The 18,591-nt window shown below is 34.4% G+C and overlaps 1 protein-coding gene across 6 annotated transcripts in view; it reads right to left on the reverse strand.

Annotated features, from left to right (window-relative positions):
• Positions 1-18,591, reverse strand: part of LOC113503782 (Ig-like and fibronectin type-III domain-containing protein 2) — a 133,945-nt gene that overhangs the window by 39,581 nt on the left and 75,773 nt on the right. For all 6 annotated transcript variants that reach the window (XM_026885871.1, XM_026885874.1, XM_026885873.1 and 3 more), the window contains 2 exons: positions 13,573-13,633; positions 3,023-3,092 (listed from right to left, as the gene is read on the reverse strand). In XM_026885871.1, the coding sequence (XP_026741672.1) occupies positions 3,023-3,092 (70 nt within the window). In that variant the 5' untranslated portion in view covers positions 13,573-13,633. The remainder of the gene's footprint in view (positions 1-3,022; positions 3,093-13,572; positions 13,634-18,591) is intronic.

Consider the following 18,591-nt stretch of genomic DNA (forward strand, 5'->3'; position numbering starts at 1 on the left):
CGCGTGAGTAAACCGTTACATCATTTAATAATGAATCATTCTCACGAAAGTTACTATTAAAATAAAGTTGCTATTTAGAAATCCACGAGTGTTGTGAACTTACTAATTTCAATATCACTTTTATTATGTTAGCGTTTTTCAATTTTGTACAAAACTATTTGTAATTTATCAGTGAGTGTTGTTACCGCTTTGCACGTTAAAGGATTTATATTAAAAACAATAGGTATTTTAAGTTAAAGCGAAATTGAAAGACAATTGAGTTGAAACCTTCAGAGTTTAAGTTATCTAAATAGGTAAAATACATTTAGAGAGCAGTTTAAGTAACACTTAACAGGCAACTTCCATCGCTGAAAGCAATTTTATTGCAATTGTGAAAAAGAGACGTGGCTCTATGCAATATAGAGCGCTTTCACGCTTACACGACTGAAACCATATTACTTTTGGAGATGGCCCTGGGCCCTTAGCAATGTAGGAACCTACTTACACTTAACATGAGCCTCTTCTAGTCACACCGGTGACGTGCGTACAGTACAGTCAACAAAAAAAACCGTTACATACAAACCGTTTTACGACGTTACAGTATCATTCAGTTACATTTAGTTTAACTATAAAAGGTGACAAGTCCATTTTGGTATCACATAGTGGTGTTAAAAATTGTAGAGTTAGATTGAGTACAGTTTATTTTAAATGTGATGATATCAAACGCCTTTTGTTGCTGTCTGTACTATGTACTTACTGACACCTAAGACGTCTGCTAAAGCTTTTAATCTAACACGAAATAGGATACTAGTCTTTATATAGAAACAGTGCTCAAAGGTGTTTGCGTCACGATTCTGTCTGACACTATTTGATATTATATACTAAGTTCTTGGGAGTAAATCTACTAGCTGCTGCCGGCTGGCTGTGATTATTAATGAAGATTAATGAAAAGCGAGTTAAGGACATACAAAAAAATTGCTCATTTTTTTACAAACACTTAAGTCACTTGTACAAACACACCTACAATCAAATGAATGAGCTCACAAACCCAGGGTCAAATGATGACACATGTTTGCCCCATGAGGGGATCGGACCCACGACACGTAACGTTGTCGGTAATGAGTGCAGTCAAAAATGTCTGCAAATATATCGATTAACGCACATTCTATTAGCCAAACTGTGAACCATTTATTCCATTTAAATGACATATCTGCATACCAATTTAAATGGCAACAGAAATATTTACACCAAATAACGCGAAAATTCAGTACAAATACCTCACGGGTACACTAATGAAAATAATGTATCACTAAAAATATGTCGGTTTGAATTGAGCGAGTTATTCTGGAACGTTGTCGCGTTTAATAATGCAACGGTTGGAGGCTCTTCCGAGTCACTACACTCGTATCAGGATAAAATGAAAATTCTGATATATCGATACCCTCCGTGTTGAGCTGTTATCATGTTGGTAACTCAAAAATGTGGATGGAATTCGTCGAGGGAAAATGTTGTGTGAAGCTACGTTTGAAAATGTAGAGTTCTTGTTTTGGATGTTATTTATTTATTTAACATTTCTTTACATAAAAAAAGTAAAAAGAAACAACATTACAGAATGTTGCTTTCATAATTAAAATTAATTAATAAAAAAGAATTATTTTAGGAATTAATAAAAAGCTAATGTCGGGAAAATTGCTACATGACACTTAAAACAATTCAATCTTTTTTACCTTTACCACCAAAATGAGTTGAACGTCCAAGTCATACATTGTGAGTTTCAGACTTGATTTCAGATCAGGTTCAAGTTTTTGTTTCAGACATGCACTGTACACTGCACACTTTAAGACTGTATTAAATATATAGCTGTATTCGTTTTGCGGTATGTTATTCAAAAGGCTTAATACTATCAACGTATCTAAGGATAGAAATACCGTACTAGCTATTGATAACTTAGAACAGCTTAGTGTAATGTCTGCTGACCTAAATTTCGGTCCTGCCGTCTCAATAGAGACTAAATATACCGGGGAAAATGTTTGTAGACCACAAATAGGTGCATATTGATATAAACAGAGGATACAGGTATTCAATGAAAGGGGTACACAGTGTGAATGATATTTTGAGCCAGGACCTAACACGTAAAGGAAAATTATTCTCCCGGTTAAATACATTCAGTAAACTAATGTCGAAATTTCGCCATGATTTTATCTCCTTGTAAATTCAATTTGTTTTTAAGAGCATATTAATACTTTAAAGTTAATGTTATGGTGAGTCCTATTTTTAACAAATATAAAAACGTTAAGTTCCATTTTCTTCTTGCTTACTTGTAATCATTCGAGATTCTCATACGTGAATATGCTTAAATTTAATTAAGTAATAATATTTTATTTGACATCAAGAAAAACCCTTTGTCGATTGATTTGTTTGGTTTGGTATGTCAACCCTTCCATTTCAAGGTGACTGGATAAATGATGATTATTCAACTGTTTCCTGTTGAGCGATGAGAGGCAGAATGGGGCACGTCGTGAGATTAGCTATCTCTGTTAAAGGTTGATTCGGAATCAGTGAATAATTGTTTAACATCAGTTAAATGAATTGTTGGCGTAGCGACGAGATGATGGTTTGAATCGTTATAAGTGTCATTTATTAATTTGTTGTGAATGCTAGTTGGTGCTTGATTTTTGTAGTTTTGAATAGTTTTGCCATTTAGTTCTTTAATGAAACAGTTTTATCAACTAGTTTATTTGTATTACAAAAAACTGTTTAAGAATACGGTAGAGTTATAAGAAATGCTCTAAAAGTCGTCCTTTGGGTAGACTCAAATATAGAAGCAACAAGTTAAACTATGTAAGACACGTTCCTGAAACCACAGCCTCTGGTAGCTCAGCAAGTCTCATCTTCCCTACCTTGTAGACGTTGTACGGGTTCTCATAAGTATCACGCCACTGACAATTAACCCAAGGTGAAGGAGTACTACAAGCATTGATCAGCCCGCTAAGAACAAGATATATGTATGTGGGAAAAGATTGACTGTTTTAGCATTACATACCTTCAGTGGACTCAGCTATCGTGAAGACAAAAAGCGCCAGCAGCGCCAGTCCCCGCGCCGCCCCTCTCATCTGTGGAAAAGATATATTCATTACTGTCAATATAGAGCAGAACATGATTAATTAATTTTAAAGTTGCCTTGATACATTCAAATATAGAGAACTAGCTGTTACCCGCAGGCTTGCTCACTACAAATCCATAATTATCACACGGGAACATAACATCGGGATAAAAAATCCATAACTATCTTGTGTTAATCCTGGCTTTAACCTATCTGTGTGCCAAGTTTCGTCTAAATCCTTTCAGTAGTTTTTGCATGAAAGAGGAACAAACATTCAAACATACGTACAAACGTTTGCGTTAAGAACACCTATTAGTAAGATAACTCCACCAACTTTGATTACCTATAAAATATTTCGGGCCTGAATCAGTTACGTTCAGAATTTATTTAGATTCATAATTAAGGACCCCAAAGACTTTAGCCACAAAACCAAACCGCAGTTTCGGAGAATCGAAACCAAGGCTTGGCTCTCAATATTTATGTTTGTCACGAAGCCATTGACGCGGTTTATTTCATAAAGCCTTTGATATTTCTAATTATTCTTGTACCCGAGGTACCTTTGATTTACTCAATGAAGTAATACTATATACATTCTGTTGTACTTATACATATATGAAACAGAATAAATATTGCAGAATAATATCTGTACAAACAAAATAACAAGTTGACCTTCTGTTGCGTAAACAAACATTTATGTCCACAAATCAGTACAAATGCTATTTACTCAAGTAAAATTGAGGAAAACTAACGTAAATATAAATCAATCTTAATATTTCATACGCGTATTTGTCCGCCAGCCGTATTCCTTTTAATAACAATACTCGATACCAAATGATCCGATAAATCATACCTAGTATTCGAGTTCCAAAGAATTCCCGAGGAAATGTAATAAGCCAATAACTCGGCAACCCTTTTCATAGTATCAAGAGGAATTTTCTTTGGCCCACAAAACTCTCTTTTCAAGTTTTCAACTCTGAAATTTTCTACAAGCTTTTTATTCGAGCGTTCGTAGAGCGCTACGAGACCGCTACGAGAGCGTAATTGCTACGCGGCTACGGGCTACGCCATGATTGCGCGTCGGACCGCGTTCTGTGGTAAACCCACAGTTTTATATTAATTGACTTCTTTGTTTTATTTCACTGGGAACACTAACTTTTGAATGTGGCCGGTTAAATTTTGATGACGCATTTCAATCTGTGGTTTTATTGATGCAATTAAAAAGTTTTCAGCAGAAACGGACGATCAGTAAGGACTTGTAATTGTGACTAAGTAGGAACATTAAAATTTGCTGTTGCGAAGCTGGTTTTACGTTCATACTTATTATGAATTTTCTTCATTTATTCTCTATCTCAGGCTTATCTTGTAGTAATAGAAAATGTTAATAATGTAATGTAAGCTAAACTTTATCTCAAACTTTTTATTATATAGTCCGCCTATTTAATTACGGTTACAGAACGTGCTAATCAAGTAATAATAATGGAGCTTAAAATATATCACATAATTTTGTTAACTTAATAAAACTACTAAATGAAATGATAACCTAATTACAGTATAATTATTAATATAAATTCATCATTAATAGCATTCATCAAACAGGTTTTAAATGTACATTTCTATACCCCTGGGACAAGTCGAAAAAACTTTGTTAACTACTTTATTGAAATAGAGGATAATTCTGTATTTCAATAAAGGTTTTATAAACGGATTAGCATTAACGAAAGTGTAAGTAAGATCCCTAACACAGGATATAACCTAAAGATCTGTATTCTTTAAAGTTATACATGTATATTCGAAACTAGTCTAAAACTCCATTGATCCTGAATATGAAAATCTGAAATCGTAGCTGGCGTGGTGATGATTGATGATACCTAACATCACGTAAGGGGACTATGCCCAGCTGTGGAACATGTCTTGTGTTACTGTGTTTTTAATGTATTTCTACGAAATATGACCTACATATTTTTATCTAAAGTGTATGTAAAAGATGTGTGAGTTTATTCGAAGGTGTTTTAGTAGAGTCGGGCTCGTGTAAGTTGCATTACAGCCGTTATACGAACGCCGCCGCGGTTTTATGTGCGGTGACCCGTTACGGCAAGTATATGTACACAGTACACTGAGTGGGAGGTTAAAAGGAGTGTTTTATTTTTGTTGTAAATGTTTGCTTGTGACGAAAGTGAAGGAGGTGGAGGGAATTTGTTATAAATTGCATTCTTGTGTAAAGTTGTTAGACGTCGGGCAAGTATTGATGCACATATTTATAAGAGCCCTAGAGAATTAACAAACTACTGCAATAATGATAATTTGAAGAGTTTCATAAATGAGATACGTAAACACATTGTATTGTCAATTACTGTCGTAGATACTTTACTGTTATTTGAATTGATACAAAGATAATTCTACACTCATTCTTATATTAACACCAGTTTCATAATTTCACCGACTAGTTTTGACGCGGAGTTTGACTCGCGACCCCGCCGCAGCGTCACCTCTTTGTATAGAGCTTCAGTTAGGTCTGAAACTAGTTGAGATACCTCGATAAAAATGCCTGAGCATCCACCTCACGTAAGTGGTTATAATAATAATGTCAACAAGTTTCACAGTTCCACATTTATATTTACACCTTATTCACCTAAAAATAGAGCAGCTCTACTTCCAAACAGAAGGTGGGATACGTCAGTGTATCGTCAATATATTCCCATTGTGCTCCCGCCTTGTTGCCGGCGGCACAATACGGTCTGAACGGCGTATAAGCGGCTTGATTACATAACCCAAACTGCTGTTTATACATGAATAATTAAAGCGAACGTATCACAATGGCCGTATCAAACGAAGCTCTATGCTCTGGGGTTTACTATTAACGAGTAGACCACTCGCATTCTGTCGCTTTGAAAGATTTTTGTAAAGCATTGTGGTTAGTCAAGCGAGTAATTTTTAAGAGCAGGGGTTTCCGTAAGTCCAATTCGTGTATACATTTGCACAAGAGTAAACAGAAGGTAATTTTGTATTAAACTGAAATAAAAACAAATCGATACTTGTTTTTTGTATAGAGAAAATAGACGAATGAAGTTTAAACGTGTAGTATGTATAGACAGTTCAAAGAGGGAGGCAAAAAATTAAAATTTTTAGCTTATTTATAAACACTTTATTATTTCAGAAGGATAAAGAAATACTTTCTTATTATAATATCATGAAACTAAATATTTGGGACATAAAGCAGTTCCAGTTTATCGTTATTTTACTTACCATTTACGCACGCTTGAAGGGAAAATAATCAACTCTACCTACAAACAAAGGTTAGCACTTCATTTATTATTAGAGAAACATGTTAAAACATTTAATTTAGTAAACGTCCAACAAAACTATATCTATAAAGTTTGTCTGTTGGCTCTCATTAGTTTGTTGGTTAAATATATATAGTACCAGCTGTTGCCCGCGGGCCCGCCCACTACAAACGGAAAATAATTTTACCGGAACACAAAATCGTACAAAAAAAGTACAAAAATCCCATGTTTTAATACTGGTTTTAAACTATCTGCGTACCAAGTTTCGTATCAATCCGTTCAGTGGCTTTTGCGTGAAAGAGCTACAAACATCCATACATACAAACTTTCACGTATAAAATATTAGTACGTACTTCGAAGTGCACGATCCTACTACTATTATAAAGGCGAAAGTTTGTAAGTATGGATGTATGGATGTTTGTTACTCTTTCACGTAAAAACTACTGAATGGATTTGAATGAAACTTTACCACAATATAGCTTATACATCAGAATAACACATAGGCTACAATTTTTGAGGTTTCTAATGTGAGGTCGTAAAAAAACATATTTTTTGCGCTTACATTGCAAACGCTGACTGAATCCTACAAGATAGATAGAAGGCAGGTATAAATTATAACTTATATCTTCTAACCACGCGGACGAAGTCGCGGGCAACAGCTAGTATTGTATAAAGTTGCATTGATACACTACAAACGTCAAGATCCCATTCAGCTATTGTCCCCAATTGAATGGCATAATCTATGGAGCGGCCTACGTTTGCACGCGTTAGATAAGGCCGGTAAGAGTCATCTGGCAAACAATTGGCTTACTGCTGTGTGGTGCCAGTCTACGCCATTGTCTTTTAATAAAGAGGCCGTATTTTTATATAGGTTGTATAACTATAGTAATCATCTCTTTGGAGGGTATTGAGGTTTCATAGTATTGATGATGAGCTTAAAAATATTGTAGAGACAAAAAATTATGTAATTTTTTAACGGGAAATGGAAAGAGGTAAAGGCAGTTTTTGCCAAGCAGTGGGACAGAATGGGTTTATAATAAAAATCTATACTTCTATACTAATATATAAAGCTGAAGAGTTTGTTTGTTTGTTTGAACGCGCTAATCTCAGGAACTACTAGTTCAAATTGAAAAATTCTTTTTGTATTGAATAGACCATTCATCGAGGAAGGTTTTAAGCTATAAACCATCACGCTGCGACTAAAAGGAGCGAAGATACAATGGAAAATGTGGACAAGTATAAATCATGTGGGTAGGTATAAATAATAACTTATACTTATCTTCTAACCACGCGCACGAAGTTGCGGGTAACAGCTAGTTATAAATAAATCAGTTTTTAACAAAATTCCACGAATAAGAAGCTTTTGATATATGAATGATCTGATTCGAGATTTGAGCATTTCGTCAAATAAATAACGTTTAATTTGTATTTACCTGCTTTAACCTTAGATGTAAAAGCCTTATTCACTAACAATGTCTTTGAAACTTATAATTTGATCGCAACCAAATACGAAAATGAAGAAATTGAAGCAGATACTATATCATTGGCCTAGCCTTTTCCCAAATATGTTGGGGTCGGCTACCAGTCCAACCGGTTTCAGCTAAGTACCTGTGTTTTACAAGGAGCGACTGCCTATCTGACCTCCTTAACCCAGTTACCTGGGCAACACGATACCCCTTGGTTAGACTGGCTGTCAGACTTTTTTTCAAGCTTCTGACTACCTGTAACGACTGTCAAAGATGTAGGGATAACAGCCGGGACCCACAATTTAACGTGCCTTCCGAAACACGGAGGAACTCGTTATGACAAAGATGGTCACAAATCTACAGACCAACCGCGTCAAGCATAGCTTAACCTGTGATTGTATCACTTATGCGGTTATAGCTTAGCCACGAGCTCCTCCAAGCAGATGCTATAATTAGGAGTAATAATATAAAAATAACATTGTGTGGAAATTTCACATTGTCGATGCCTATTTTTCATGTTCATCGAAGCGTATTACAAAGTTTAATTTGATTTTAATTTTGACTTTAATAAGTTTTTCATAAAGGTACGAAATCAATTTTTGTGGCTTTGCTCCGATATCCAACACAGGATTTAATACGATACATTGGGTTTTGTAATAAAAATTATATTTAATGGAAAATCCATTAAATATTGGATTGCTTACAAAATGATGTACCCCATACTGATTATCTTGATTAGATTTTTAATTGAATATTTATGTAGGCCAAAGAGCTTAATATTTGGAGGGTGTTAAAAATAATTGCTTCATCAAATAAAAACAAATAAGCGTAAAATAATATATTTCAGTTTCAAACGATTCAAAACCGCCAATTACGAGCGTATATTTACCACCGAAAACTGCAGCAACAAAATTTATTTTATTATTAAATGATGTAACGGTTTACTCACGCGTATTTATCGGGGTAGCCCGACTAGTTTCAGACCCAACCAGAGTCCTTAATCATGAGCAGACGCGGCGAGATCGCGAGTCGAACGAAAATTTATTTTACCATATTAAAAGGTGTAGAGTTAATTTGTTTAAATTTACTAATCTCAGAAACTACCTACCACCAAAAAATGGGTTAAATAGTCAATTTTTTGAGGAAGGCTTATACATACACTTATACTCTATCACGCTATGATTAATAAGAATAATGGATTAACAGAGCAGTATGGACTCTTAAAATATTTGTCAGATAAAAGGAAGTATATCTTCATAACCACGCGGACGAAGTTAGTACAGCTAGTCAGTTATATAGCAAATTTTTGTGTCCAAAGAAAAGGGGGACATCGGCTACATTCATAGAAGAATTGGCGTTATCATTTAGTATCATATAACAACGTTTAATCGATAATACTTCGTCAAGCCTACTGTATTAGTATGTCAGGTCATTGTCTATATACTCGTCACTGTCAAGCAATTTCAAACCATTCACCTTCCCCGAGTTTCACTTTGTGTTGCTCTTAAGTATAAACTTTTTGAGGACCTTTCTCTCAGTGAAGTACAGTTGTCAAATGTTTCGACTCTACATTATATGGCTGTGTTGTGGTACTTGTGAAGTATGACGAGATATAAAGGGAAGTGCTACGACACTTCTGAGTATATGTAGATAGATCGCCCGTACTTGAGAATGACACTGAAAAGTGTCAGACTTAGACGTCTTGGTGTTAGATTTTTGTGTTAGGAAGAAAGACTCTACACTAAGGAATTTAATTCTTGTTTCACACAAACGATTCTCTTGGAAATCGTACGCGAGACTTATCGCACACAGTCGTTTAAGTGTGGTGACCTCAACCACTCTGCTATCCGTGTGGTCATTAAGCTTGTAAGCGATAAAGTTAGCATAATTAAATGTGGCTTGTATCTTAGAGTCGAATTTGATACTCCATAAATACAAACAGTATGTAGAAAAAGCTGTTCTCCAAATCGAATAAAACCATGGTACTTGATGGTTTTTCACACCTGGTATTGGGAAGCGATCAGTCTAGTCAGCCCCAATTCGCTCCAGAAGCTCAAAATTAGATCTCTGTGATGAAGCTCGAAAAACGAATCAAATATAAACAAATACCTCATCACACATTATTTCCGATTTATTTACTTTCAAATTTCCCCTAATGCTTGTTTGTTCATATTTTCATTCCGAGTCCATCATTGAAAGAATAAACATTTATTAAAACCGTCAAACCGACAGCCCTTATCATTGTGAACGAAAAATAATAATAAACAAATATTCGTTGAAATTGGAACACAGCAATCAAATATCAGATATCTAACGTAAACTCAATCAGGTTTCAGTAAACAGTATTCGAAGATACTACGATTCCGTTTACATTGCGCCTTTTGTTGCCTAACAGTTGAGTTATGTCGATAGATACGCATCGATCTATATTGAAAAGTGGAAATGTATTTACGGGTGACATTGTTATACATTGGTAGGTAGGTATGTAAGAGGTGTTTAGCTTTTGGGAAGTGGGACGTTGACTTGGAACGACTTGCTAAGGATGGAATAGAATATAAATTCATGTGCTCGGTTTGCATGTATTTACAATATTAATAATCCTTGTACTGATTTGTACAGTACCATTTTGGCCAGATATCTGTTATCTTACTACTGGTTCCTGATTAAGGATACAAGAACTCTAACAAATATCGTTAAACCACACGTGTTAGTGATATCAAAACTTTTGTACTAAGTTAGTAAATCAACTTAAGATTATAATGTAAATGTAAAATTATACAATCATAAACATTCAAACACAGGACAACCATTCGTGGGTCATACAAACGCTTGTCAACAGAAATCGAACTCACGACACGTCGCGAACAGAAGGTTTTTATATAAACTTTCACGAGGCCATTTATAACGACTTCTATAAACAATTTTGCTCATGAACTATTTCAGGATCTAAATGATTACTTACGATCTTAAAAAAGGATTCCGCATCACTCAGTAACCTAAGAGAGAAATGTTCCCAATCGCGTATTCAAGTAATGCTGGTTTAACCAAATTTAATATTTATTTGTAGGCACTTAGGTAATACGGGAGGCACGAGTAATGAATAGCGTTACAGAGACCTCAGCTTTTACGATAAAATTCTTGAGAATATTTCGTAACAATTTTTTCAACAGATGATTGAATATTGGTGTACACAAAGTGGTCTTCTAAATTATGTATATTTGGGAGATGACTGATGAAAGCAGTGAAATCCTAGTTGTAAAACCGTTGGGCTGACAAGTCAAAGGCAAGTATTTCGAATCCCGGCACACACCAATATCTTGTCGAATTAAATGCGTATTACCAAGATACAGAAAAAAGGCAAAGAAACCAGAGCGACTAAGATTATTTCAAGTTTGAGTTAAGCCACACTAAGGGTGGTTCTCATTCTGATACTAGGTAAATTAATAATACGAAAAGAAGGAGAAAAATGGAAGATAGTAGGGGTTTAATAAACTTTCTCAGACCGAAACATGAAGAGTCAAATCTTAAGTAAATAATGACTTTTAGCGCCTGTGATGACCCGGTATCTGGCAGATAAGTTGAAAAAAATGAAATTCTTCGTCTGAAAAATATGTCATATAATTTAACGGGAAATTATGTGGCGGTGTTGATACATTCCCTTAGTCTTTTGTTTCACAAAACAAGAGAAAGTCTTATTTAATACGAAATACTTGGACGAAATTTTTTGTTTTTATTTTTTATAATGTGGCATTAAAAATTCATTCAACTAGAAATATAAATCATTTATCACCCAATAGTTCTGTTTGTTTTTAGCCTATTTAATACCCCTCAGTGTCACAAGTCCAACTAGCCCTCTATTACTTTTGAGTTGACAAAAAACCATTTACCTAATCCTGCCGTTGGCCTTAAAAGCCATACTTTTGTAAAGACGACTGGTACGTTATTGATTTATTGTTCAATTTGTTTCTGAAATACAACAATAAATCAGTTTATGAAGTTGAGGCTCGCCTATAGCTAATAAATTACTCATGATTGTGAACTGACAGTCAAGTTAACGATTTTGTTATCTGTTTTATACTACTTTGTTTTAATGATAAGATGTTTGACAATAAATACAGTAACATATTTGGCTAAAAAAATCTGTTTAGACCGTCAGACAGATTTTCAGGAAATATTGAATACGTTATTTTCTTTTAACTCGTAAACAAAAAAATAAGGTCATTTACCAGTACGCTTGTTACTAGCAAGTGATATTACTAGCCTCCACTACTATATATTTCACCATCTTAAGTGCTTTTAATCTTTCTAACTTTGTAACGATGTGATAAAATGCAAAATGCGTAATCATTTTTTTTTTAGAAATCTGTCTGACGTTCATGTTATTAGATTTAGTCAATACCCTATTATAGCAAAGCAATAAAATTTATAAAGTAGAATGCTAGTGCATTTTGTGCCACAACAGGGTTCCGTACCGCAAGTGTAAATTGTCAGTCCGTCCTTAACCAGGCGGTATCACATAAACGTTGAGAGAAAGATAAGAAGTCACAACAATTATTACAGCAATTTTTATCACCTGCATAAAATTAACCTGAACGATTCCGTACTAACTCCGATTTTTAATAAAATTAATGTGCGTTTGTCCATTTGTGTGTAAGATAAGTAAATAAATATATTTGTATTGCGATACTATCCATAATTCACGAGGCGAATGTATCGCCATGAGTAATGGTGAGCACGATTGTGGGGTGAATAAATGGAAACTGGGGTATTTCTTATAGTTCAATTTTTTTTTATTTCGGATTTCGTCACGTCTTGATAGATTTATTGGGCTCCTGGTTCTTGTTTCGGCCTTTTTATTTTTGTGTTTATTTTTTTATGGTTTTCTGTGTGTGACAGTTTTGTGTACTTTTCGGAATGATTTAAATCAATTTTACTGTACTGCGTTTAGAAATTTCTGTTTTGAACTTTCGTTGTAGTGAGGTTTTTCTTAGAAAAGCTAATCACACTTTCAAGATGGCCCGTTTTATTTGCTGGACAATGTATAGTTACAATAAGTGTATTCCTAAATAAATATTACATAAACTATAGTATATCGAACGCAACAAATACGACTATTATTCCTTAATACTAGACAATTTATAATCCATTTATATGTCATAAATCAATGGCAAGAGGAGATATAATGTTTTTTTTGGATACAGATTTTATTAGGAAACATTTTGCGGAAGCGTTTAAAATTTTAACGGGTATTTCTTCAAACTTTAACTAACAAACGAGTTTCAACATATGTATAAATGTATAGAAATGAGTAGGATAAATATCTTTCGATAAGTCACGTGACTTAGGTTTGTTACTTTCATACATTTCAGTGATTCTTATCATCCATATGATTCGAGGGCTGGTTCACTTTTATAACCTAGATTATTTCTTCAGATTTATGCCAGTCGATTCGTCTAGTCACGCGACTTGAATCTACAAGTAGCAAATACATTATATTGCCTATGCCTAGCCTAGGTGTCGGGAAGCGGCACTTATAAATAGGAAGCAGGTTGAGAAATGTATTTTTCGGTAGTTTGAGATCGATGAAAGTAATTTTAACATCATTTTTATTAAGTTGTAAGTGTGAGCTTATTCTTTTTCTGGTTTTTCCTAGGCTAGGTTGTGCATGTCTCACACGCATTCAAGCTCTTCTAAACAATAACCAACTACAGAAATAAATGTGGTATTTGTATAAAAGGCTCACCTTTGGTTTGGGATAGAACCCTTTGGATTCTTCTTAACAACTTGCTGGAAGCATGCGAAACCTGCAACAAACAAACAAATACATGAGTAAACATTTACAAACAATTCATGTTTTATTGCTATGACAACACATTATTTACAACACCAACTAATAACATTGTATTTTATGGTATTTGCAGTAAATTAACAACAAATGTTACAACGAATTTTCAATATGTGGTATGAAGCTTACTTCGTTAACTTAAATGTATTGAAACACTAGCTGTTGCCCTCGGGCCCGCTCGCTCCAAGTCGAAAATCATCACACAGTTACAAAATCGAGATAAAAACTAAAAATCCTGGTTATAAACTATCTCTGTACCAAGTTTCACCTGAATCCGTTCAATGGTTTGTGGGTGAAAGAGGAACAAACATACATATATACAAATTTTCGCGTTAATAATAATAGTAGGAAATATGATAGTAATACGAGTCACAGAAAATCAATTCGAAATTAACTTACAATGCAATATTCAAACTCTCCCCCAAAACCGTTAAACACATCAATAATGAAACGTCGAAAAAAACTTGCAAATTTCCAAAAAAGAATACTCTGAAACTTCAAACTTGGATCGTGAGTGATCGCTTGTCAAATATTTATCCGTTGGGACTGTCCTGTCAACTGCCGGCTAGCTAACTTCGGGCCAAGAGGAGAATACTAAACTACGGACCGTACAGAGTCAGTGTTACAATATTGATGATATGTGTTTTGGGACTCATTTTCGTATTTCATTGGATGCTATTTCTGGGTCTAGAGATGTCTATAAATAAATAGACTTAAGTTACTTAGGGAAACTGTAAGAAAAAATCATTGAAACTTTTAAATTGTAAAGAATATACATGAATGTGTATAATCGATTTATTAGAGTGATTTTAAATAAAGATTTTATTAAAGTTAATTGTTTAACTATAATAATTATGTATAACTTATTGTGAATAACTTGTTATAAATTCTAAGGAATATCATAAAGGTAATTCGTATCAGAAACATACTTGCAGTTAAGAGGCCCTGCATAGAAACACAGCATAAAAAACCATGTAAAATTAAACAGACTGTCTACAGAATGACCCCAAACACGATAAGAAACACTTAACTGCTTTAAAAATAAACACGGAAATCTGCAAGACAAATTAAACAAAACTTCACCCGAAGACCCCATAACTTATCAAAGTTGTTTTTTTTCCGCAATTTTCCGCCATAACGGCCGTCTCGCCGTACGGGAACAATATTTAACGTGACATGGCGCCCCGGTCGCCTGTTCAGCCTATTTACACCTCCCCAGAGCTGTTATAACATGTCGCCGGATCCGAGGTGATTCTATCACGGTTTATTACCACTTTTATGGTATTTTACATTATGATAAATGTTTCAACTGCTATTACTGTTTGCGCGGGAAAAGTGACAGCTTTGTTTTTATCTGTGGTCGATTTTGATTGGCGCGTTTTGTTTCTCGATTCATGATTAAGCTTTTTTTTTGGAAAAGGAATTTTATTGGCAGTTTATAAATGTACTCGGTGTTTTTTACTTTTTCAACTCGAGTTTTTTTGGAAGAAGGATTTATCTTACAGCCTCTAAATAAAAACTATTTGGTAAAATTAAAAGCCGTGAGTTATAAAAATCTTATTTAATTTAGTACGTTTAATAGCTATGAAATTATGAATTTAATATGAATTAGGCGTTTAATAAAAATATCATAAAATTTTTATCAAGGTGAGCCGGTTCGTAATATTATATTTTTACATTCTTAGATAACCCTGTAATGCTTCTGTTTTCTCAATTTATGAAGCAGCGCTTTATGATATACTGACGGTGTTAACCCGGTCAACTTTGCATAACCCTTAAGTGACATTGTTGTATTTTTATGTAAATCCTGCTAAATAGATACAAAAACTTCTATATGAAGAAAATATAAAATTCTATGCACCAGTTTTATTTAACATATATACTATTTTGTTAGTAATGAGACAACAGTTTTTTTGTTCTTAAAATAATTCAAATCAGGTTATAAATATTTATGAATCTTTTTAAGTTTATTTTCTTTAATAACATAAAGAAATAGATAGCAAATATCGTTGTAATATTGCATGTTTTACAACAAGGTACATTTTTAGCCCAAAGACTCCTACCTCATATTAAACGCGCATAAAAGCTTTCACGCAAATGATGACGTCATTAGACCCAAAACTATTCCCAAGAGTTCATATGAAATTTTGGGGTTCCTTGTTAAATTCCTTGCTCAATAGATAATAATGTTCTCAATGTAACTTGCCAGAAATTAACGTTGTAATATTGTCGGGAACTTCCGTCGAAAGCCTGTCAACGTCAAAGTTTTTGCGACTCTAAGTTAAGCTCTTGTCTCGAAACTTGGAGTTACATAAAATTAACCGTTCCGTTTATTTTGGGGACGTGAATGTAGTGAACGCTACTATTCTGGAGGGTTATTTAAAAATGGAATACTGCTCAATGGATTTTTACGCATTGGATTCTTTATTTGAATGTGTTTTTTTTAGGATTTAGGAGTGATTCTTTATTTGAATTAAGATTTTGTAGCAAGAATAGCAGCTTAAAAACGATAATCGACTCACTTATTTTTAATTCCTCTTTGACTGAATTTTATCAAAATGCTTTTCTTTTTACCTAATGTACAACTTGCCAACAAGTCTTACTTATCTAAAATGGGATACCCTCAGAATAATATTGTAAGTTTATTTAAGGCACGTTTATTAACCCGAAGAAGGCACGTAAGCCTCCTCGGTTTAAATAAAATTATTTTATTTTGTCACGTTACATTAATTTTGACGACACATTTAAGGTTATAAAAGATAGTAGCTTACTCTTTGCTGGACAAATAAGTACTTTGTCCCACTTTACTGTGATGGTTACCGATTTCAAAATGTTATAGTTTTTGTGAACTATTTTCTGCTTTATTTAACTTAAAGCTTTATTAAATTGAAGGCAAGACTTAGGAACATGGTATTGTAGCTCACGATCCAAATAAATACGCGTAAATTATCCAGTCTTAAAAATAATGAATCCGCCTCTCGACATGTATTACTTACGATTGTTTTTCTCTTGAAAATTGTAATGTAAGTCAAAATCGACTAAATAATTGAAGCACATATTCCTTTTCATTCGATTGACTACGAATATGTATGTTCAAGATATTTCCACCAGTAAATCATAACAAAAAAGTAGATAACATCACTCGGCATAAAACTTAATACCCTTCCCTAAAAATCATTGAAAGCCATTTAACCCTATAAACATTCAATTGAGATCAGCGGCAAAGTATAACAATTTCGGTTGAAAAGTGTGTATAGTCCTGAGGGTCAAAGTGACCGGGATGCGAAGGGTTAGATCCGTACCGATTTATTTCTATTACCATTTGACCGCGGGCGGGCGCGGCCATCATACTGAGGGAGTGATTATTATAACCCTGCGATTGTCAAACGATTTTGGAATCCATTTTCATTAAAGAACGGAGTGAGTGAATGAAGTGAGTGAATGATTGATTTTTTGTTCGGTTGGTATGTTGGTAAAGAATGGTTACTGTTATTTAGGTAGCTTAGGTAGGGTAGGGAGGAGCTCGTGGGTAAACTACAACTGTACAACTTGATCCATCCGGTTAAGCTGCACTTGACATGGTTGGGCCCTGGATAGGTGATCATGAATGTCTTAACGAGTTCCTCCGTGTTTCGTAACGCACGTTAAATTTTGAGTCCTAGCTTGTATTAACAAAGCTCGGTCACGGGTAGTCGGAAGCTAGACTAAGACTGACAACCTGTCGTGCTCAGGGGTATTGTGTTGCCCAAATAACTGGGTTGAAGAGGTCAGATAGGCAGTCACTCCTTGTACAACACTGGTACTTAGTTGCATCCGTTTAGACTGGAAACTGACCCCAGAGAAAGGCTAGGATTATTGTTATTTAGTTCAGGCTTAAAGCTCGTATATCATCGTTCACCTTTGTATCTGCTGCAATATGATGATTTAGAGCTTCGAATAGCATTTCTAGCCTAATGGCGTATTGGTACCAGGAATGTATGTTTTATCAATGGAAACGTAAGTTATGACTAATGGTTACACCATTATAACCTAAAACTAAACAAAAACAGACTGGCTGTGTCATAGGTTCACTGCCTCAAACATCAATAAAAAAAAAAAACAATATTCAATCTCAATTTTCAATACTCCGTACATTCGTTTTTTTTCTTTTACGTACATACGGTAGTTCGATATTGCATACTAGATTTCAATTCAAAAATGGAATACAAACGCAATTTAAGTAAAATGTAGGTACTGCAGTACACATAAAAAGTAAAACCTCGCGCTCAGTGTATTACATTCTTAACCCTTCGCATGCTCAGGCTCGGGTCAAGATGTACCGATTGGGTTTTTCCCGGATTAAATTTCAGGCACTTGGCTCTCTAGGGTAGAAGGGTTGACATGGGGGGAGGATATATAGTGTGGCGCTGACAATAATTGCCCTGTCTCGTGTCTTTGCTTTGGCTTTAATTTAGGAAGGGTTGGGTATGGATTAAGTTTTAAAATGTTTTTTTTTTGTTATTTGTATTTGGCGTTTAACGTTTTTAGACGGGCATGTTTGTTACGTGTGGAACCTTTTTTGTGATACCGCTAATATTTTCTATATATAGATAGTGATCATGTTTTGAAGTTACGAATTTTTGAATTCGAATTTGTAAATGTAACAACGAAAGCCAATAGCAAAAAAGCGCTTTAAAAATCGAGTAATCAATTCAAAGTCTGCATTCCAATTAAACCAGGATTTATCTATTCCATTGTTTTTTCACTACAGATTAATAAAAACGCATTCTGCTCCACAATATAACGCTTCAAACAGTCGTTACCATGGCAACAACAAACATTGTAAATTAAATTTTAAAGCCGTACGTATGTAAATGTATGTATGTTTAAATCGCATCCTAAATCTGTGTATAACTTTATTTGTAGTTGGAGTTTAGC

The sequence above is a fragment of the Trichoplusia ni genome, chromosome 20 (genome assembly GCF_003590095.1).
Source record: "Trichoplusia ni isolate ovarian cell line Hi5 chromosome 20, tn1, whole genome shotgun sequence".
NCBI lineage: Eukaryota > Metazoa > Arthropoda > Insecta > Lepidoptera > Noctuidae > Trichoplusia > Trichoplusia ni.